Raw genomic sequence first — 23,539 nt, 5'->3', positions numbered from 1 at the left:
ACCCCTACCTATGTTAGTTCATTTCTAGATAGTTTCCTCCAGTCTGACAATCTAATGGCTGGAGTCCAAGGCTACTACAGAGTATATTATATTTATATAGCCAATGCTGAAGTGTAGACAATAGGTTTGATTGCTGCAGACTGACTGGACTTCACTGAAATTCAATATACTTCACATTACGGTGGCCAGAACAGAACATCAGTTCCAGTGTTTCAGACATCTGAGACTTACTCCTAGACATTGTAACTATGCAATCTATCTCGGCTGTCCTGAGAAGAATGTCTTCAGTCCCCTTTTAAGATATAATGTGATCTACAGCTATGGAGATAAAGGTACTCTTAAAATGAAGCATTTTGGATACATTGATGCAGCCATACATGTTGAGATATTCACTTTCACTGCTGATTCCAAACACAGACTTGTAACAGTTCATTCATTCATTTAATCATGTGTGCAGGACTGTTCAACACAAGATCTACTAGTCATGTGTTGCTCTGAATTTTTAGGCAGATGTTAAAGGTCTGTCCAAATTAGACCAAGCTGCAGACCAACAGATATGTTAAAGGAGCTCATCAATAATAGAATTAATAAAGATTTCAGTTTGAGGTGATGTTTTAAAGTGGTAGAAAGAAAGATTATATTTATATAGCCTATCATTTATTTATATCTGGCTATCTTTCCAGATGGATCATAAATATTATGAGGGAGAGGAAATGTTTTACTGTGATCTTTATGTCATAGGAGGTGGGGTATGTAGTGTTGTTCTGATTTTTCAGGCAGATGTTAGAGGTCTGTTCAAATTAGGCCAATAAATATGTTAAAGGAGCTCATCAATAATAGAATTAATAATAATTTCAGTTTGAGGTGATGTTTTAAAGTGGTAGAAAGGAAGATTACATTTATACAGCCTATCATTTATTTATATCTGGCTATCTTTCCAGATGGATCATAAATATTATGAGGGAGAGGAAATGAGTTTTACTGTGATCTTAGGAGGTGGAAGGGTACGTAGTGTTTAAAGATGCTGAACTTCTAGACTCAATGCTATTTCAGATATTCAAGTCATTGTAATTCTGTGAATATCTGAAGAGCTATATTCAAAACTTATCATTTCAAAGAATTTTTCCAATTTATATCTTATATTAGAGGCAGATATTCTAAGTTAATACATATTTCTTTCACTCCCCCCCCCCCTTTATATATATATACTACGGGGCTCTGCCCACCCTTTTTTTTCAAAATCAAATCAAGATTTGAGTTTTCACACCTAGTGTAAAATTATTCCCTATATATATATATACTGTGTATGATGCTATGGTATTGTAAATTTAAAACGAAAAATAAAGGAGTTATTAAATATTGCATCCCCTTCGTGACTTTTGGAACACCCTGTACAAACACAAAAATTGATTTGTTGTATTTCTTCTAGTCATAATTGTTTAATTAATCTCAAACCATACACTTATAGTGCCAAATGTTCCCTGGTGGCAGAATTTTGTACTATTTTTTTATCTTGTGTGATATGTGTATATCTATATGCGCACACACGATGTGGGGCCTGGAAAGTTTTCATAAACATATAGAACAAAAATATTTTTTCAGAAAATATCTTTTCTTTTAGGATATATAAGATGTAAAATTAATTTTTGTTCTAAGTGTTTATCAGAATTTTCCAGATTTCCCCCCTGTCGTGTGTGTGTATTATACATAGATGAAGTTCAAACTGTTGCCTTTCCAGCCAAAAAGGCATATATTGAATTCTATTCGGATAACTATATATATAAAAAAAATGACACGGCTTGATATTTCTCAGATAACATCATACTAACATTAAATGACTATCCATAATTTTTGAACTAATGAAGAGCTATAGCTCTTCATTAGTTCAAATTTTACTGCAATTTTTTTTGTCATACAAACACTGAAACTTTTGTTTTTTTATCATAATTTTTGGTATATATCCTCATGGCATGTACTAGATATTATCACAATCTAACACAATTAACAATTCATGACTGGTTTTTAATCCCCCCCCCCTGCCAACCACATGCCCAACTTGGAGTGGTATTTGTTGGTCTCTAATTCGACTGGATTTTATCTTCCAACATGCTCCTAAATGAATTAATCCATTTATATATCTTAGTCTTTCCTTTGGATTTATTTTTTTTACCATTTTGTCTCAAACACTCTTTTTTTTTTTTTTAAATATTCCATTTACTATCCTTAGCCTTATAGATTCTTCAATATTCCGAATGTCAAGTTCTTTTCTATTCACATTTCTATCATCATTTTTCATATGATTTTGCCAATGATTCCATCTGCTTTCCCTCCTCTGAATTTCCAAAAACTCCCATATCTGTGGGATATAGTTTCAAATCAGCTTTTATTTCTAACACAACACAATTTTATGAAGCACGTATTAAGACTGGTTTGAATACTTACTGTATATTGCTAGCTTAGTATATTGTATTAGCCAATTTTTCTCTTATTTCATGTATCTTTACTAAACATAATTAAATAGAATGTGTAACTATTTTATTGGTTCCCTAGTGACAACTCAGCTGATATTCTCCTGCCTATTTTTACACTTAGCGTTTTTTACTGCTAATCATCAATTACCAAATTTGTTAAAGCAATTATTTAATTTAGATACTCTTGAAGATTTGGAATATATTTGTTTAAGAAGATAATGTCATCTGCTTAAATTCTATTTGAATACCGATATTTTCAATTTGTGTTCATCACACCGATTTAGAAAATATGTGTGATATAACTACATCAGCCAATAAGAACAGTGGACATATGTATATCCCAGATTTACATCCAACTTAATATCAAACATCATTCAATTCTAACTGCGGATTTGCAACTTATGTATAAGATAGCCAGTACTCTTCGTAAAGTTCCATTGATATCATAAAGATTTAGTATTCTGAATGACCCCCCCCCCCGGTACTTTGTTATATATCCCCCTCCTTTTTTTTTTTTTTTGAGCTCAACAAAATTTACATAGAAATCCTTATTATACTCCCATGACTTCTTGACAACACCCATTTTACTTAAATCCAGCTTGCACCTTTCTTATGTTACATAAACTTTCCTGCAGCATTCAGTGAGGAAATTCCTCTATAATTCTCTCATTTAGTTTTGGTATGGTGAGAGCCATATCATTTTAATCCCTTAAACTCCATATCAGGGATTCAAACCATGAAGATGGATTCTAAGACTATGTAGTAGACAACGAAAAACTTTTATACTATAGCACTATATTTCAGTATTTCAAGTCTAATATTGTCTACTTCAGTTGCCTTTGCACATTTCAAGCTTCTGATGGCTTTTCTATCTCAAGTACTGATAGGTATTTCTAACTTCATTACGCCTGGATATTTTCTACAACTGTTCTATCATTTTTTTAAAAATTATTTTTAATGGTAATCTCATCAATGAAAGGATGTTCAAACTATAGGACATTAATAAAGTGAGAGAAAGAAGAAACATGTTCACATTGGGTTCAAAGACCTGTAAGATTATACTTATTTAGGAAGTACATAAGAGGGACTATTTCAAAAGACAGCAGTAAAAGTAATGAATGAATGAGGAAGAAAAAAAAAATTATTTGAGTTTGGAATTAAATTGTGAAGGGGCACTGAATAGCTGTAACATGTGTATTAACAGATTTAGAAGAATAAAAGAATTATTGATGTCAATTCTGATATCATTTAATATCAGAATTGACATCATCATTTAATAATTTTATAAAGTAATTATTCCAAACACCCAGAATGTCTTCATTTTCAGTTTTTATATTACCTTTTCAAAGATTCTTTTTATAATATTCTTTCCTCTTTTCAGGCTTTTTAATAATTTCCAGAATATTCTTCTCCAAGTTATTTTCATGAATTTTTTTAGCTACTTTTACGCCTAACTTAGAGAATACAGAGAAAAATATAAGAAAGCTAAAGATACATGCTGACTTATCAGGAACTTTTAATATGATTGCCCCTTCCTTAGGACAACCTCTTGAACTTATTATGATTTTGTTTTTTTATCCTTAGAGCCAACTTCACTATATATCTCACTGGAGGTGGAGAGGATTCAGAGACGAGTGACCAAGATAATAGCAGGACAATGGAATGAACCTTATGAGAACAGGTTGAAGATTTGTGGGCTGCAGAAATTGGTTGATAGGCGGAAAAGGGGTGATATGATTGAGACATTCAAATTACTGAAGGGTTTCTATAAGATTAATTCAGAAGATATTTTTGAGAATAGGACTGGTAGTGGGAGCACTAGAGGCCATCCATGGAAGCTTGGTAAGAGTGTGGTTAGCAAGGGTGTTAGAGCTAGGGTTTTTACTTGGAGAGTGGTAAATGAGTGGAATAAGCTGCCAGAGTCTGTTGTGGGTGCCATGACTGTAAATGAGTTCAAGGTGAAGTATGATAGATACTGTGTGAATGTTGAATAGTTGTTCTTGACATGATGTTGGGCCTCCCTCGATGAGTCTAAGGACTCCTTGGAGCTGCCCGTAATAATACTAATAATAATACCTCCTTAACTGAATAAATGCTTTCTTTGGATTTTGTTATGGGTATCTATGCAAATAGGGGTGTATGGGGTGTCGAGGAGAGATAGTACCTCTCCACTTGGACGGTTGCACATAATTATGGTTCAGATGGATTGGTTCTCACTTGACACCCAACTCTCACTTATGGCTCCAAGAAGCTACTGTAAACTGGTAGCAGCCACACCCCGGTAAACTGTGTCGACCAACACGCTGAACTAAGTGAGGATAGCCAGATATGGCAATCTCGAGCAGCAACTGTATTCGGTGAATTGGCTGCAAACAGTGTTTGTACTCCATGTTAGGAGCGGCTGAATTCAGGTCAAGGAGTGGTGGTTGACACTTGACGAAACTTAACCATTGAAACTGAATGAACTCTAACCAACCTAAAGATACATGCCGGCTTGACCGTCACCCAGTCAAAAAGGATCGCACCCACTATTATGGAACCAAGATAGTGAAGGCGAAAAATATGCTACTGGAACAAAACATCACCTAGTAGACAGGAAAAACATAACAAGCATAGGAACATGGAATGTAAGAACTCTTCACCAGGAAGGCACATTGGAAATACTACTGCATGAATTAGACAACTACTGATGGGAAGTGATTGGACTCTGCGAAACCAGATGGACTGGAAAAGGAGAATTCCACCATTTGTTGTTTCAAGGATACTTGCGACATAAGACTGAATGATATAATCACGTAATCACAAGAAAGATATTTATTTAACCAAATGTTTTGGTCTGGAAATAGCAGACCATCATCAGTGATATTACAAGAACAGTTTAAAAAATACAAGCTAGAATACTAACAATAGACTGTTAAAATTAGAACACGCCGCATGATGTTATATCACTAAGTATGAAACGGAATATTTTGAAGTAGAAACATGATTGAATTTGCTATTTAAAAAAAAAAAAATAATAATAATTAATGAGTAATCTTGATTAGACTTTCCCAGATTTTTGATATAGATAGACAGTCATTACGATTCAGGTTGGGGCGATGGAGCAAGGCCTCCACGCTTTCCTTGAACAAACGTTCGAACCTATAATGGGATCTATGTAAGAGGCGAGTCCTGGACCAAAGGATGCTGTGGTCAGTTTCAATCCCGTATTGAGCCAATCCAGACTTTAAGTACTCAACGTCTTCTCAATTCTTATAATCCTCCACAAAACAACAAAGTTTCAATACATCGAGTGCCTATTCCTTATATCTCTGGTATTTCAGAACCTATCGCAAGAATTTTAAAGAAATATGATTTAACAACTACGTATTCACCTATTAACAAATTGTTTTCTCATTTTCCTTCTCCTAAAGACAAATGCTCAACTTTATCTCTTCCTGGAGTTTATCAAATTCTGTGCAACTGTGATCTCTCTTATTTTGGACAAACTGGACGTTCTCTTGAAAAAAGAATCCAAGAACATCAATCATCCATTCTTCACAACAAACCTGAAAAGTCTGGATTGGCTCAACACGGGATTGAAACTGACCACAGCATCCTTTGGTCCAGGACTCGCCTCTTACATAGATCCCGTTATAGGTTCGAACGTTTGTTCAAGGAAAGCGTGGAGGCCTTGCTCCATCGCCTCAACCTGAATCGTAATGACTGTCTATCTATATCAAAAATCTGGGAAAGTCTAATCAAGATTACTCATTATTTATTTACTTTTTTTTAAATAGCAAATTCAATCATGTTTCTACTTCAAAATATTCCATTTCATACTTAGTGATATAACATCACGCGGCGTGTTCTAATTTTAACAATCTATTGTTAGTATTCTAGCTTGTATTTTTTAAACTGTTCTTGTAATACCACTGACGATGGTCTGCTATTTCCAGACCAAAATATTTGGTTAAATAAATATCTTTCTTGTGATTACATCATTCAGAATTCCACCATGAACAGTACAAAATCTTAACTTTAGGCAGGGAAGACAACAAACACCAAGGAGTAGCACTTATATTAAAACCAAAGGCTCAAAACTCTCTATTGTCTTACAATCCTATCCGCCTAGGATAATTAAAGCAAGATTTAAAACATTAATCGGATCACTGACTATTATTCAAGTATACTCACCAACTTCGACATCATCATCAGAAGACATTGAGGAGTTCTATATAGATTTTCAAAAAAGCAGTACAGCAGACAAAGTCAAGATTTCCTAATTGTAATGGGGGACTTAAATGCAAATGTAGACAAAGACTGGGATACCTGGCCAAGAGTAATCGGAAAGTTCGGGTATGGAGAAAGCAATGAACATGGCGAAAGACTGCTGAACTTCTGCTCAAATAATAGACTAACAATAACCAACACTCTCTTTAAACAACCAAAACCCCAAAGAAAATGGACATGGATATCACCAGACAGACAAACCAAGAATATGATAGACTATATTATTGTAAACCAAAGATGGAAATCAAGTATCCTAAATTGCAGATCCTTTTCTGCAGATTGTGGATCAGACCATAAACTAGTATTAGCAAACCTAAGAATAAAGTTAAAATCTGAAAGCACTTTTAGAGTCAAAAGGAGACTGAATGTAAAAAAATTACAAGATAACAATATTCTAAGAAAATATCAACTAGAACTAGATAAAAACCTGAAGGAACTACCAAAACAGAATATAAACATCAAAGAACATTGGTGCAAATTAAAGGAAATAATATTAAAATCGGCAGAAAATACAATAGGTTACACAGAAAGAGAAAGTAAAAAGGAATGGATCTCGAATGAAGTAAAAAGGTCAAGCGATCAAAGGAAAAGCATATAACTAAACAGAAAGCTGGATGACTATGATTCTTTTTACAAATTGCACATAAAATTTTTCTTTTCAGCATGACACTCAGTTTTATTCAGCTTAAAACTAAATGTTTATTGACCCTATTTCAAATCCCCTATATGTTTTTGTGATATGAAGATATGAACTTGTAACATAATAAGACAATTCTTATTTGTTGCGTGTTCTCTCCATGCAAATTTATATGGCTGTTTATGTTGGACCACGGTGTTAGTAATGACTAACTAGTTCATGTCCTCAAAATAAATACAGCAGTTACCATTATGTGTCCTTTTCTCAGAATTTTCACAAAACATTTCTGTATGTCTGAAATTTATTTCCTATTTTGTCACTAGGTCTCCAAGAAATACCAGCTTTTCCTTTTTCTTTATATCAGTTGCCCTCACTAATGACTCAAAAAATACCCGTACTTCTTGCTAGAACCTTCTATGAGGCCAAAGGCATAAATAAATCTCAAGGTCCACTTTCTAATTTTGAAATTTGCTCTATGTTATCTTACTTCAGATTGGCTCCCATTCAAAAAGTTTATCTTTGTGTTTAGTGTGTAATATTATAGCTACTCTCCCCTTTTTCCTGATCCCAAAAGCCCAATCTTTAATTCTGAGGCTAAGGTTATTCCAGTAGCTGCTCTTTGGAATATTTGTCCTTGTTTCCTTATAAAATTAAGGAAAGAATCTTTAACATGAAATATCCCAACCAACATGCATTCAATTATGCTGTTTCAAATTTGTGTCTGGCTTAAGATAATACAGAATACCATTTGGTGAGCGCAAGTCCCAAACTGCCAAATGAACCAGATAGAGGGGATAGCCATGGGTTCTCCACCCCTGGCCAACTTCTTTATGGAGACCTTTGAAGAAAAGTCTTCAACTCAGCCCCACAAAAACCCACTGTTTGGCTACGCTACGTGGATGATATATTTACTATTTGGCCACATGGCTTAGATACATTCCACAACTTCTTAACACACTTAAACAATCAACATCCCAGAATCCAGTTCACCTTGGAGAAGGAAAATAACAGTCTTCTTTTCCTAGACACTCTGATTACACGCCAGCCTGATGGTTTCCTGGCTTTCTCTGTTTACAGAAAGCCAACCCATACAGGTAGATACATTCACCAGCAATCACATTATCCCCCCCTCCTCACAACAATATGGGATTATAAAAACCCTATCCATAACACCTTCTTAGCCTACAATGGCTACAACCCCCAAAAAATCCAGAAAATATTAAAACCAGTTAACTACAACCCCCCCCCCCCCCTTCATAACAGAGATTACACTAAATCTATCACCATTCCTTATATCTAGGGCACGTCAGAAAAGCTAACAAAAATTCTAAAAAAATATGACCTGGCTATCTGTTACAAACCATATAAGAAATTGGCATCCCTTATCTGCTCCACCAAAGACCAGCCACTTCCCCTAGACCTACCTGGAGTATACCAGATCCCTTGCAGTTGTAAACTGTCCTACTACGGCCAAACAGGCAGGACAGCTAATATCAGGATATCCGAACACAAAGACTACATCCAGTTTCACCAATACAGCCACTCAGGACTTGCTGACCATATACTAGATACCCACCACAGAATACACTGGAAGAAAGCCACGTCACTACACTGCAGCAAATATAAGTATGAAAGATTATTCCTGGAATCAGCCTCAGCTCTAAAAAACTTCCTAAACCTCAACAAATTTGGATGCACCTAACTGTCCCAAATTTGGGAAGCTTGCATCCTAAGAACATCAAACCAACAGCCAAGACAACCCAATTTAGCCTGCAAGGAGGCACTTGATTCTAGGACCAACTTCAGTTGCCTTCTTCGGCCTCATTTGCTCGTTGTTAGTGCCTGCATGCACGTCATAGTTTTATGTTCTCAGAAGATGGAAATGTAACATTGCCAAAATATAGGAAGGTATTGATTAAAGTTTTTTAATTAATATTTTAGTATACATTGTCATTTCTTGAAAAATTTAAAGTCATGTGCAACCAACATAAGTTTATCTACAATCCCAATTCTTGAACATACAGTAATTAAGAACATGACAACCAATGTTATACAGGAAAAAAATGGCATTTGAATTTTTTCAAAATATATATATACACACACAAAGGGTGGCCCATAAGTCATGGAACATTGTGCAGAACAAACCTGTGATGTGGTTTTTCATAACTAATATATAAAAAAATTAATGATTAAAAAAAAAAAAAAACTAAATGCAATTGCTTCACAAAGAGAGGCCCTTTCTACATACAGCAAGATCCATGACTTATGGGCCACCCTGTATGAGTTCACGGACAATTCATCGTGAGTAAAATTCATCGCGTGAACTGTGATCGCAGAAAAAATTCACTGAAAATGTTATTCGCTAGAAAATTGAAATAAAGGACGTCAGCGAGTCTATTAGAGTGCAAAAACAGAGGGTGAAAGAAACGATAGTCGTGGCAGGAACAAATACAGCAAGATCCATGACTTATGGGCCACCCTGTATGAGTTCACGGACAATTCATCGTGAGTAAAATTCATCGCGTGAACTATGATCGCAGAAAAAATTCACTGAAAATGTTATTCGCTAGAAAATTGAAATAAAGGACATCAGCGAGTCTATTAGAGTGCAAAAACAGAGGGGTGAAAGAAACGATAGTCGTGGCAGGAACAAATGATTTGAAAGAAGACAAAATGGAAATGACAGAGGATGTGAGGGAATTACTTCAGGTAGAAAAAGAGAAGAGTGGGAGAGTTAGGATGGTGAGTGTTTTGCCGTGGTATGACAGTGAAGTGTTTAGAAGGAGGGCCATAATTGCCAATGACTTTATGAGTGGTTTATGCATGGAGAATGGTGTGGAATTTGTGGATGTGTGGAGTGAGTTTGATGGACAAAAGGATTTATATAAGATGGATGGTTTACATTTGAATGGATTTGGTGTAAGGAGGCTTGAAAAAGTGTTGATGAATGAAGTGGAAATGGATGTACAGACTCAGGGAAACTAGATTTATTAAGGGGGAGGGGAGTAGATATGCAGACTTTAGGGAGGCAGTTGAGTGTATGAATGAGTATAACATACCCGAGTGAGTACGAAGGATAACAAATCAGAATGGGATAGTTAGTATAAGGCATCAAAGTAGGGATGGGACTAGTGGGATTGAATGTGATGGGACTAGTGGGATTGAATGATAAAGCTAGTGGGATTGAATGTGACGGGTATAGCATGTTCAGGAGTGACAGGGAGAATAAAAAGGTGGAGGAGTGTTATTGATGATAGCTGATGAGTTGGAGCCAAGGAGTATAGAAGTTGAACTGTAGGATGGAGAAAAGAGCATATTTGAGGCTATTTGGTGTGAGATAGAGGCTAGCAGAACAAAATATACAATTGGGTGCTGCTATAGACCAGGTGATGGAATAGATGGTGGGGATAGTATGCATAGGCAAATAGAAGAAATGAGTGGAAGGAGGGTGATTATTATGGGAGATTTCAACTATGGTCGCATTGACTGGAAGGAGGAGAGGGCACATGGGAGGAAGGAATTGGATTTTATGCAGTTATTAAGGGACAACTATCTGCAACAGCATGTAATGGAAAATACTTGGGGGCAGCGAGTGCTTGACCTAGTAATCGCATCTGAGAATGTGGCTGTAACGAACACGACCATGTTGCCACCAATTGGTGAGAGTGATCATAAGGTCATGACTTGGGAGGTGGCTAAAGGAGTGGAATTTACAATTAAGACAGGATACATGTGGAATTACCGGGCTGGTAAGTATGACAAGCTTAGGAGTGTGCTTGGCTCAGTTAAGAAGTGTTTGCAGAAGGCAATGGTTGACTGTATACCAAGAGTCCGAATAATAAATCAAGTAGGGGTTAAATGGATGAATAACACTATTAAGCTTGAGCTGCAAAAAAAGAAACAATTGTGGAGGGAATATAAGGAGAAAGGTGACCAGCAGGTGCAGGAACAGTATAAAGTTCAGTACAGAAAGTAACAATGGTAGTAAGAAAAGCAAAAGCGGATTATGAAAGAAAATTGGCCATGCAGGCTAAAGAGAATCCCAAATAGCTTTTTTCAATATGTTGCAAGTAAAAGGAAAAATGTTCATGGCAGAATGATTTTAAAAAATGCTGAGGGTAGGGAGGTAACCGAATCAGTTGATATAGTGGAATTACTGAGCGAGCACTTTGCAAGAGTATATCATCCAGGTGGTGACATTGCAGGAATGGAAGAACCAACAGCTTATACTGGAATTGTGATGAATGTAGTAGAGGTAAATAGTCTATTACCGAACCTCAATGTCAATACATCTGTGGGATTGGATGGTATACCAGCTCGTGTTGTACGTGAAGCGGCTAAAGAATTGTCAGTGGCCTTGACCATTTTGTTTAATTTGAGCCTCGGGTCTGGGTCAGTCCCAAGGGGGTGGAAAGAGGGGAAAATAGTTCCACTGCATAAAGGTGGTTCCAAGACTGCTGTTGAAAATTACCGGCCAATCAGCATAACAGGAATCGTTATCAAGGTCTTGGAGAAAATAGTCAAGAGGAAAATACAAGATTGGATAGATGAAAATGGGATACTGTATCAGGGACAGCATGGTTTTGTGAAGGGTAGGTCATGCCTCAGTAACTTGCTCACGTATTATAACACAGTGATAGCTGAACTGGATAGTAATGGGTTTACAGTGATTCTACTGGACCTTGCTAAGGCCTCTGACAGGATACCACATGGAATTCTAATCAGTAAAATGCAGCATATGAATGGATACAGGGTTGGTGAGATGGATAGGAGGGTGGTTGACGGAGAGATATCAGAGAGTGGTTTATTCAGGAGTAGAGTCCAAAAGATGGCCTGTGACTAGTAGTGTGCCACAAGGATCTGTTCTTGGACCACTGCTGTTTAATTTGTTCATTAATGATATAGGAAAGGATCTGAGAGGAACAGTTCATTTGTTTGCTGATGATACAAAGTTGGGTAGGGCAATAGTGAATGCAGATTATGTCAAAATTTTGCAGGATGATGTGGATAAATTGGAGTTCTGAGCTAAGGAGAATGGATGTCAATTTAATGTGGCAAAAATGTAAGGTTATACATTTTGGGGTGAAAAATTAGCAGCAGTTTACTACATTGGTGGAACTGTACTCCAGGAAATTGATGAGGCAAGAGATTTAGGAGTGTTGGTGGATAAGGAGTTGAAGTTTAGGGGGCACATTGCAAAAGTGGCCAAATCGGCTCATCAAATCACTTGGCTGCTGAAGAATACGTTGACGAGCAGAGACAAGCATGTTATTGATCCTCTGTATCGAGCCTTGATAAGACCCCATCTCGACTACTGTGCTCAGATTTGGTCACCTAGGTTTCTTCTTGATGGGGAGGAGGTTGAGAGGATCCAGAGGCGAGTGACCAAGATGATAGCAAGTCTGTGGAATGAACCTTATGAGAACAGGTTGAGGATTTGTGGGTTGCAGAAATTGGTTGATAGGCAGAGGAGGGGAGATATGATTGAGACATTCAAATTAATGAAGGTTTCTATAAAATTAATTCAGAAGATATTTTTGAGAACAGAGCTGGTTGTGGGAGGACTAGGGGACATCTGAAGCTGGGCAAGAGTGTGGTTAGTAAGGGTGTTAGAGCTGGGTTCTTTACTTTTAGAGTGGTGAATGAGTGGAATGGGCTGCCAGAATCTGTGGTGGGTGCTGTGACAGTGAATGAGTTTAAGGCAAGGTATGATAGATATTGTGTGACTGACTGTCGAATAGTTGTGATGAACATGATTTGGGGCCTCCCTCAATGAGTCTAAGGACTCCCTGGAGTTGCCCGTAATAATAATAATAATAATATTGCATTGATACTGATATTTGAAAAGTGAATGCAGTGCAAGATAAATTTCACAAAATATATTTTATTATGTATCTATGTATTAGTCTGCACGGTTAGCTGAGTTGGTTGCTTTGCGACCATATGCCTGGGAAAGGAGTGTCCTGGGTTTGATTCCTGTTCCTGACGTGAGGAGCTTAGGATCTTTCTCAGACATAGCCAAGTTAGCTGGTGTCTTGAGAGAGGCCAAAAGGTTTTTATCCCCAGTTTATCTGGGATTTTTCCTCCTGCAAACAGGCGCAAACTGGCTTTGAGAACATAACACTTCTACAGACATAGGATACACTGGGAGGCATAGGGCCAAACACCTTATCCTCGTATAATGGTTGCAGTTTAAGGAATAGAAACCCTTGACACCATAAAGGTAAAAGAGGGAAAGATCTATGTATTATTTATTTAGATTTTCGTAATAATTTTATTCTTATACAGTGAAAGTAATATTTTATTGATCGATGATTTTCCTAATTTCTGCTTAGTCTTAAAAAGGTATAAATATTCTTTCTTACTTTGATACTACAGGTTCTGTTGATGGGATATTAATATTTACAAAACTGGAATGGAGTGGTTTAGTGAGAAAGGGCACCATATTTAAGAATATTTATTATGCAAACCGTTCACCGTTTTTCTGCATATCCAGATGTGATATATATATATATATATATATATAATATATGCACATTTTATTTGAACTAATTCAGAGGATGAGGTGTTTCAGCTACTGAATTCACATGTATTTTGAAAATAACTCCACTTTTCCTACATAAGAAAGGTATGTTGTATGCTGTTATCATTAACAGAGCTAGTTTAAGATCATAGATGCACTTTTTATTATATTAAAGAAAAAGTTAATTATTATATATAGTTTTCCAGGCATCTCTGTTTTGAGCCAGTTGAGTTATTTCTTGTGGAGAGAGAGAGTACCTGTGTTGATAAGGTGGTTAATATGCCAGAATTGTTTAGTTGGTCTTCCTCTCCAGGGTGGAAGGGGTGGTGAAGGGCAATACATAGCCTCTCCCACTCCAATGTCAACCTCACCTTTCCGTGATCCATCCTGTTCTAAAAGCGTAAATGAGGCACTGACAACCGAGTATGGGCGGTATAACCCTAACAGAGTAAATGCTGTTAGATCTGCCTGTCCAGAGGCGTTAGGTAGCAGTCCTACCACTGGACTTACCCAGCGACAGGTTAGTAACCTGCCCTGGGGAAATTCAAAATACTTTCAAGTCTCATGCAAAGAAAAGCTGGACGGATTATCAGGGAAAAGACCACAATTCAGGAAACGGTAAATGAAATTGGAAAAAGGAACACATAATGAAGATCGCAACATGGAATGTGAGAAGCATTGCACACGAAGAAGAAGAATTTGATAAACAATTAAACCAAGCTAACATAAAGACATGTATAGTAACAGAAACAAAAAAAAAAAAAAAAAAAAAAACTACCATATTTGCCAGCATATAAGACACACTCTTTTCCTTTGAAAATAGGTCTGAAAAACAGGGTGCGTCTTATACGCCGATACTCAGTTTTTTATTACTTTTATTTCCGAGTTATGCGATTTCTTTCTTGCTTCCTTGCAGTGTGGGAAAACATTCCAGTTACGTAGAATTCAGCATATGCGAATGTTGTTGCGGTTGTTGTGAACGGTGATAATTTTCTGCCATTAAATTTTCTCTGAATTTCTTGGCAAATTATGGCTGAAAAACGTCAGCAGTGCTACAATATTGCATTCAAGCTGTGTGATTGTGTATGCTAAAGAAAACATGGAAACAGAGCTGCAGAGAGGCATTTTGGGCCACCCCGAACTGAGAAAATGATAAGAACTTGGTGGAATCAGGAAGAGGATCTGAAAAAGCAACTCACAGTAAACATAACCTACAAAGTGGAACTGAAAAATGGCCAGAACTTGAGGCAGAACTGAATGCTTGGATTTTAGACCACAGAAAAGCGGGACTTTCAGTGTCTACAAAAATGATTATTCATCGAGCGAAAGCGATAGCCACTAACAGAGGGATCGGCAACTTTACTGGATCAACATGATGGTGTTCAAGATTCATAAAGAGAAACCTGCTATGTATGCTGACTAAAACAAAAATATCACAAAAGATGCCAACTGAATATGAAGAAAAAATTATTGAATTTCATCGATTCATCATTAATGCAAGGAAACGAGAAAATTTTGAACTTGCGCAAATAGGAAACATGGACGAGGTTCCACTGACTTTTGATGTGCCCTCAAACAAAACTAGATTCCAAGGGTACAAAAGGTGTTATTGTTAAAACTTCGGGGCACAAAAAAACTCACTACACAAGACATTCTGGAGGTTATTGAAAAAGCTCAGAAATGGAGGAAAGAGTACTGTAAAAGGAATTAGAGATGATAAAAGTGATGAAAACTGGAGAAAAAGATATCCATGAAAGTATGGAGTAATTACTTTGAAAAATTGCTAAATGAAATACGCAGTGATAGCACAGTGGTAAAAAATACTCAATAGGCATGCAGTCAGGAATACATATCCATACTTGGATATGTATTACTGATGGTTGAAGTCGAGCTCTCATAGGTGAAAAGTTGATGGGACAAAATTGCCGCCACTATTGATTTTTTAATAGGAAGACGCTACCCAAAGAAAAACTGCTTAAAGGAGTGTTTGTACGTGTTCACGCAAAAGGCTGGATGGATGGATGGAGGAGGAATGAAGTTATGGATAGATAAAATTTGGTCAGCGCCTTGTTGAAGAAGCCTGCCATGCTAGTATGGGATCAGTTTCGTTCTCACAGAACAGAAGATGTTAAAAATAAACTCAAGGAATTGAAAACTCAGCTGTAATTCCAGGAGGTCTAACTAGTTAGCTTCAACCTTTAGATGTCTGTATTAATAAACCATTTAAGAGATTTATGAAGAAGTGGAACAGCTAGAAGCAGTCTTCAGATTTTGAGGTTACACCATCAGGAAGAAGGAAGAGCCTAGCATTTCGCAAGTTTGTGAGTGGGTCAAAACTTCATGGGATGCTGTGAAAACTAATAATGAAGAAATTTAAGTTGTTTAAACTTAAAAAATTTGGTTAAATCATTTAAGAAGTGTGGCATTAATAATGCACTAGATGGTACAGAGGACAATTTGTTGTATGAGGACTCAAATTCTGATTTAGAAGAGGTTTCAAGTGTCTCTTCATTTAGCTCTGGAGATGAATTTCTGGGTTTTGACGAAGAAGATTAAAAGGCGGGTACTCTTTCCTAGTTAAATTAGGTATTTGTTGAAAGTAGACCTACTTATTACTTTACAATTGAAATACTGTAAAATTCATTATAATATTCAGTGATAAAGTTTGTTTCCTAAAAAAATGTGTTCAAAAAAGGGGGTGCGTCTTATACACCGGCAAATATGGTATATACAAATTTACAGTGGGGTAAAAAAAGAAGAAAGAGCAAAAGCAGGTATAATGATTATGGTACATAAATCCCTAAAGAACAATGTTGTATATTACAACTATTTGAATGAAAGACTAATAGAAATTAGACTCAAGACATTAAGAGGCCACATAACAATAATTGGTGCATATGCATCAGAAGAGGGAAAAGAAGAAGACAGTAATATATTTTATAAAGAATTACAGAATGCCATAGATAAAACAAACGAAACTGACTATTTACTACTAGCAGGAGATTTAACTGCCAGAATAGGAAACAAAAAATACAAACAAACATAGATAAATTTGGTGAAGATGCATGTAATCAAAATGGTCGCAGATTGTGCAATTTTGTCATTTATAATAATATGAGAATAACGAATTCAGTGTTTAAACACACAAGGAAATATATAAATATACTTGGTCAGCCAGAGGATACAAATCAGTAACTGACTATGTTATTGCAAGTTTTAAATTAGCAGAGTTAATTTTAGATGCAAGAGCATATCGAGGCTTTGAATTAAACTCTGATCATTATATGGTATCAGCAAAAATTCGATTTAAAAGACATAGCCAAGTTAGCAGGTCTTGGGAGAGGACTGCAGGGTTTGTCTCTCCAGGTTATCTGGGAAAAATCCCAGATAACGTGGGGAGAAATTTTATGTGTTTTTAGCCAAAGCGGCTAAAAACACATAAAATTAAACATTCTTACCAGCCAAGCTACAAAATTTCTTCATTACAGGATCCCCAAGTTAGACAACAATATCAAAAATGCACAAACTTAAAAACAGAAACCACACATGAATCAAGTGACAGAAGATGAATGGGAAAATCTCAAACAAATTCTCACAAAAGGAGCAACAGAAATCTTAGGAATAAAGCGCAAATGGATTAGAAAAAGAAGAATACGAGACTGGAACAAAGAAATAGAAGATATAATAAAAACAAAAAAGGACAATTACCACAAATGGCTAAATTCCAAAACAATGGAAGCAGAAATAGAGTATAAAAGATATAGTGCAACTGCAAAACGAGAAGTAAGGAAAAAACATAGAGAGAGAGAGAGAGAGAGAGAGAGAGATGGAATAATTTCGTAACAGAACTAGAAAAGGATTTATTTAAGCCACAACCCAAAACCTATAAAGTAATCAAATACATGAATAAAGAAATAAAAGAAAAGATAAAAATACAAACAATAGACTATTTGTTTGACAAAAAATACAAACTATTTCCAAAATCTTTGGACAGATGAGAACAATGAGATAAAATTTTATAAGACAAAGAATGATCTAATGGAAAATATCACAATGTTAGAACGGAAAAATATAATAAAGAAGATCAAAAATAGGAAAACACCAGGAGAAGACAATATTATTTATTATTATTATGTGACATCTCCAGGGAGTTCAAAGACTCATCGAGGGAGAGTGTGCCAACAGCATCGAATGATTGACCCTTTCCAACTACTAACTGCGCTCAAACTTGCTTAACTTCTTGCGTGAGCCATTAGTAGCAGAGAACTATACAAAAATGCAGGTGAAAAATTTAATGAAAGACTTTTGAAATTTTTTAATATGGTTTGGATGTCTGGAAAAACTCCTAACTCTTGGAAAAAAGCACTGGTTATCCCAATCTATAAAAAAGGAAATAAAGATGATTGCAATACCTATAGGGGAATGTCTGCTGAATACAGGATATAAAATATATGCAGGAATATTAAAAGAGAAACTAAGCAGTATTGTAGAGGACAAACTACTAGAAGAACAAAATAGTTTCCGAAAAGGCCGATCCTGCATAGATCCAATTTTTACTTTAAAATTATTAATAGAAAAGAGAAGAGAATTTCAAAAAGAAACACACACGGCTTTCATTGATTCTGAAAAAGCCTTCGAAAAAATTAGTAGACAAAAATTGTTTAAAATATTAACCAATTTAAACATACCAAACCAACTTTTACAATCCATTCAAGAATAAATACATGAAATAAAATAACAGTTAAATTAGAAAACATCTCAGAATGGAAAGATATATCAAGTGGAGTACGACAAAGATGTACCCTCTCACCTCTGCTTTTCAATATATATATATATATATATATATATATATATATATATATACATATAAATAGAATTATAACAATCTGGAAACAGTATAACCCATTCGATATACAAATAACCCCACAAATGAAGATAGATACACTACTATTTGCAGATGATCAAATAATATTAGCCATATCAGAAGATGAGTTACAAAGATCATTAAATGATATCTCAAAACAATATAATATAACAATATCTAAAGAAAAAACAAAAATAATGGCATTCAAAGGAGAAAATCCAATAAGAAGTAAAATAGTGATAGATAATAAAATAATAGAACAAGTAAATACTTTCAGATACTTGGGATGTGATCTATCATACGAAGAAGAAAAAGACAGACATTAAAATATCAAACTTTGTCAAAGTAAATGGCATAATAAATAATATATTTAAGCCATCATTAGTACAAAAACACACAAGAATCAGACTAAACCAATTCTACTATACGGAAGCGAAACATGGACCATAAAAAGGAAATATGAAAAACAAATTCAAACAGCAGAAATGAAGTTCCTCAGAAAAACAGCTGAATATACCAAGTGGGACCATAAAACAAATGAAGAAATCTTATAATCCCTAAAAATAAAACCAATTAATTATTATATAAGACAGTTGATTCTCGTAGACAGGCCTATACATTACTAAATCACTTAAGGAATTGAACAATGTAGATACGAATATAAATTAAATTACACTTTAATAAATATTTCCGATATTTTGGCAATGTCACGTTGCCATCTTCAAAAGGAACTTACAAAAAAAGGCAATACAACACAGTAACTGAGAATGAAGAGATGAAGCTATTGTTCTCCTAAAAGTTCTCATGGTGCCCTCTAGCGGGCTAAGTAGGTGTTCTTGGCTGTTGGGCTGAAGGTCTGCTGATATAAGCCTCCCAAGTTTGGGGCAGTCGCACACAACCAAATTTGTTGAGTTTTGGAGAGTTTCTTAGGGCTGAGGCTGATTCCATAAATAGTCTTTAAAATTTGTATTTGCTACGGTGTATTACTGTAGCTTTCTTTCACTGTATTCTGTGGCGTATATCCAGAGCATGGTCTGCAAGACCAGAATGGCTGTACTTGTGAAAACGGATGTAGTCCTATTCGCTGTCCTGCCTGTTTGGCCAAAGTAAGACAGTTTACAACTGGTTGGTCTTTAGTGGAGCGGATAAGGGATGCCAATTTTCTGTAAGGCCTGTATCGATTGAATCATGTTTTTTTAAGTTTTGGTAATTTTTTCCAAGGTGCCTCAGATGTAGGGAATAGTGATGGATTTAGAGTAATCCTTGTTGTGGGGGGGGAGGGCTGTAGTTTGTAGGTTTTAATATTTTTTGGATTTTTTTTTTTTGGGGGGGGGGGTTGCCATTGGCTGAGAAAGTGTTGAGGATGTGATTTAGTTCAGTGTTCAGGGCCATGTCGTTAAAACAGATTAGTTTAGCCCTGTTGTATAGTGTTTTCACCACTCGATATTGTTGTGAGGGGGGGGGGGGATTGCTGGTGAATGTATCTGCCTGTATTGGTGGGTTTTCTATAAACTGAGAAAACCAAGGTTCCATCAGGCTGGCAGGTGACAAGTGTGTCTAGGAAAGGAAGGCTGTTGTTTTCCTGTTTTTCCAGGGTGAACTTGATTCTGGGGTGTTGGTTGTTTAAGTGTGTGTTAAGAAGGAGAGGAGTGTTCCAGAGCCATGTGGCCAAATAGCGAACACATCATCAACGTAGCGAAGCCATATGGTTGGTTTTTGTGGGGCAGAAGCTAAGGCTTTTTCTTCCAAGGTCTCCATAAAGAAATTGGCCAAGGGTGGGGAGAGTGGTGAACCCATGGCTGTCCCCTCTATTTGTTTGTAGAATTTTTCATCACCATTCCCTACATCCGAGGCACCTCGGAAAAAATTACCAAAATCTTAAAAAAACATGACCTGACCTCCTGTTACAGGCTTTACAGAAAATTGGCATCCCTTATCCGCTCCACTAAACACCAACCACTTCCCCTAGACCTACCTGGTGTATACCAGGTCCCTTGCAGTTGTAAACTGTCTTACTTTGGCCAAACAGGCAGCGAATATCAGAATTTCTGAACACAAGGACTACATCCGTTTTCACAAGTATAACCATTCTGGTATCTTGCAGACCATGCTCTGGATACACGCTACAGAATACAGTGGAAGAAAGCTACAGTAATACACCGTAGCAAATACAAATTTGAAAGACTATTTATGGAATCAGCCTCAGCCCTAAGAAACTCTTCCAAAACTCAACAAATTTGGTTGTGTGCGACTGCCCCAAATTTGGGAGGCTTACATCAGCAAACCTTTAGCCCAACGGCCAAGAACACCTACTTAGCCCGCTAGAGGGCACCATGACAACTTTTAGGAGAACAATAGCTTCATCTCTTCATTCTCAGTTACTGTGTTGTATTGCTTACGTGCACGTGCCTTTTTTTGTAAGTTCCTTCTGAAGATGGCAACGTGACGTTGCCGAAATATCGGAAATATTTATTAAAGTGTAATTTAATTTATATTCGTATCTATGTTGTTCAATTCCTTAAGTGATTTAGTAATACATAAGACAATATAAACAAAAATGGCTAGAACATTTAAATCGAATGACAACAGCGGACTACCAAAAATATTATACAGATACAAAATAAGTGGGAAAAGAAGAATCAGAAGACCAAGAAAGAGATGGCATGAGACTGGAACAGGCCGCTTGGCCTAAAATCCATGTTAGGAAGAAGAAGAAGTAGTCTTTCTCTCCGTCTTTGTCCATTTGAGGGGGGGGGGGGGGCATATAAAAATAAGATGCCAAATTATGGAGGAGGATGATGTCTCAGTTGATGTCCAAGCCAATCAAATTGATGTCTGGGTTGGGTTTCAATCAAGTTTTTGGTTTGCCTCTTCTAAAATACTGGAATTACGAATATGATCCTTCCAAGAGCAACCGAGTTACAGTCTTAAGCAGGTTGTATTAAATCTATTAATGGTTTTTATTGCTTTTTGGGTGGAATCGTCCCATGTTTCTCCACGATACAAGAAGATGGCCTGAGAGGTTGTTTGTAAAGCCTAATTTTTGTTTCAAAGATTTACTTATACTGATTTACATGATTATGATAGCATTTATGCAATTTTATTATCATTTACTTTAATATTTTTACTCACAATTGCACCTATGATTTCAAACAACACTGACAAACTATACCAAGCTGCAAAAAGATTGAATATATTTCTTAGATTCCTGTGTTGATTGAGAGTTTATATCTTCTTAATAATATGTCATTTACACTATTATTTATATCTGAGCCTAAGTATTGGAAGTCTTCTACTTTTTTCTTTAGGTTCCATCATTACAGAACACAACCAATGATGGAACCTTGTATATTTGTGAGTATTTTAGTTTTATTTCATTTAACTGTCAATCCAAATATTTTTGCAGCTTGGCATAGTTTGTCAAAGTGTTGTTACACCTTGGCTAAAGTGTAACACCTTGCACCTTGTCTGCATAGCTGAGGTTGTTAGCCAATTGAGTCTGTTGTTGACGACATGATTTTCTGATTACAGTTTACTTTTAGAATGGTTCACAAGAGAAGTAATTAATTATGTATTTCCTTTTGGGAGCATCCATCTATATATTTTTTTCAGTAAAAAAGACTAAATATAAAATTTAAAATTTCTTAGTGTCATAAAATACTAGTATTGAAGCAGCAGATTTACTTATATTACACCCACTCATCACTTACTCATGTCATAAAACAATTTTAACTGAAGAAATATTCTAGTAGCATCAAGATTCTCACCTTAATTGGAGGTTTCTGGGTAATATGAGATACAAGAAAATTCATTGCAATATCTTCACAGTTCATGAATTCATCCACTTTGTCTCTAATTGCCTGAGGCATCCAAGTACTGTACAAATAAGCATAAAACTGCAAAAAGAGAATAATAAAAAAATAATTTGCAATATACAAATGAAAAATAATGTACATATAATGAAATTTAAGAGAAGCATCTATAATACTCTTATAAAAAAAATAAAATAAAATAAAATAAAAAACTCAACGATTATTCAAATATCTTCTAAAATCCTTTGATTTAATGCATTTTTGAAATTACACCATTAATTATTTATGGTTATTTTGCACTCAAATGGCATACATACGTAAGCCAAAAGTTATGTGAAGACTACACACTCACATAATGAATGTAACCACCTGACTGTTCGGCTGTTTCTTTATAATCTCAACTTCTACCAAGTAAGTCATGACAAGCATGAAACTATTTATGTTAATGAATTTAACTGTGAATGCCATGATACAATATAATAAAAAGTGCTGAAAATGCATGCACACTTGATCCAGCCTCTATAGCAATAAAGATCAATACACAAATGAATAAATAGGATCCATGCTCATACGTTCGGAAGAAGACAAAGGTAGAAAAATATCTACTGATCTGGATGGAAGAGAAGCATCAAACATATATTCCTCTTGGTATTGAATGGTTTGCATCTCAATAGATTTGATGTTCGGAGACCGGAAAAATAGTTGCTGAATGAAGTGAAAGTGGATGTGCTGAATCAGGGAAACTAGAGCTGGGGGGGGGGATGTTGAATAGATATGCAGACATCAGTGAGGAGTTGAGTGTAAGAATGTGTATAATATGTCTGAGTTTGTACCAAGGGTAACAAATAACAAACCAGAATAGGATAATTAGCATAAGGTGTCAAGATAAAGATAGGGGTAGGACCAGGGACTTTTGCACTTTATGTACACCAATGCCAGGAGTATTAGGAACAAGCAGGA

The 23,539-nt window shown here is 35.9% G+C and overlaps 1 protein-coding gene across 1 annotated transcript in view; it reads right to left on the bottom strand.

The window, feature by feature from the left end:
* botv (exostosin like glycosyltransferase 3) overlaps positions 1-23,539 on the bottom strand; it is a 207,383-nt gene that overhangs the window by 14,765 nt on the left and 169,079 nt on the right. The window contains exon 8 of the mRNA XM_090392101.1: positions 22,535-22,663. Within this exon, the coding sequence (XP_090248227.1) occupies positions 22,535-22,663 (129 nt within the window). The remainder of the gene's footprint in view (positions 1-22,534; positions 22,664-23,539) is intronic.

This window comes from Typopeltis vanoorti, chromosome 4 (genome assembly GCF_054136105.1).
Source record: "Typopeltis vanoorti isolate ZY-2024b chromosome 4, IOZ_Tvanoo_1.0, whole genome shotgun sequence".
Taxonomy (NCBI): domain Eukaryota; kingdom Metazoa; phylum Arthropoda; class Arachnida; order Uropygi; family Thelyphonidae; genus Typopeltis; species Typopeltis vanoorti.
This window is presented reverse-complemented; position numbering and strand designations above follow the sequence as displayed.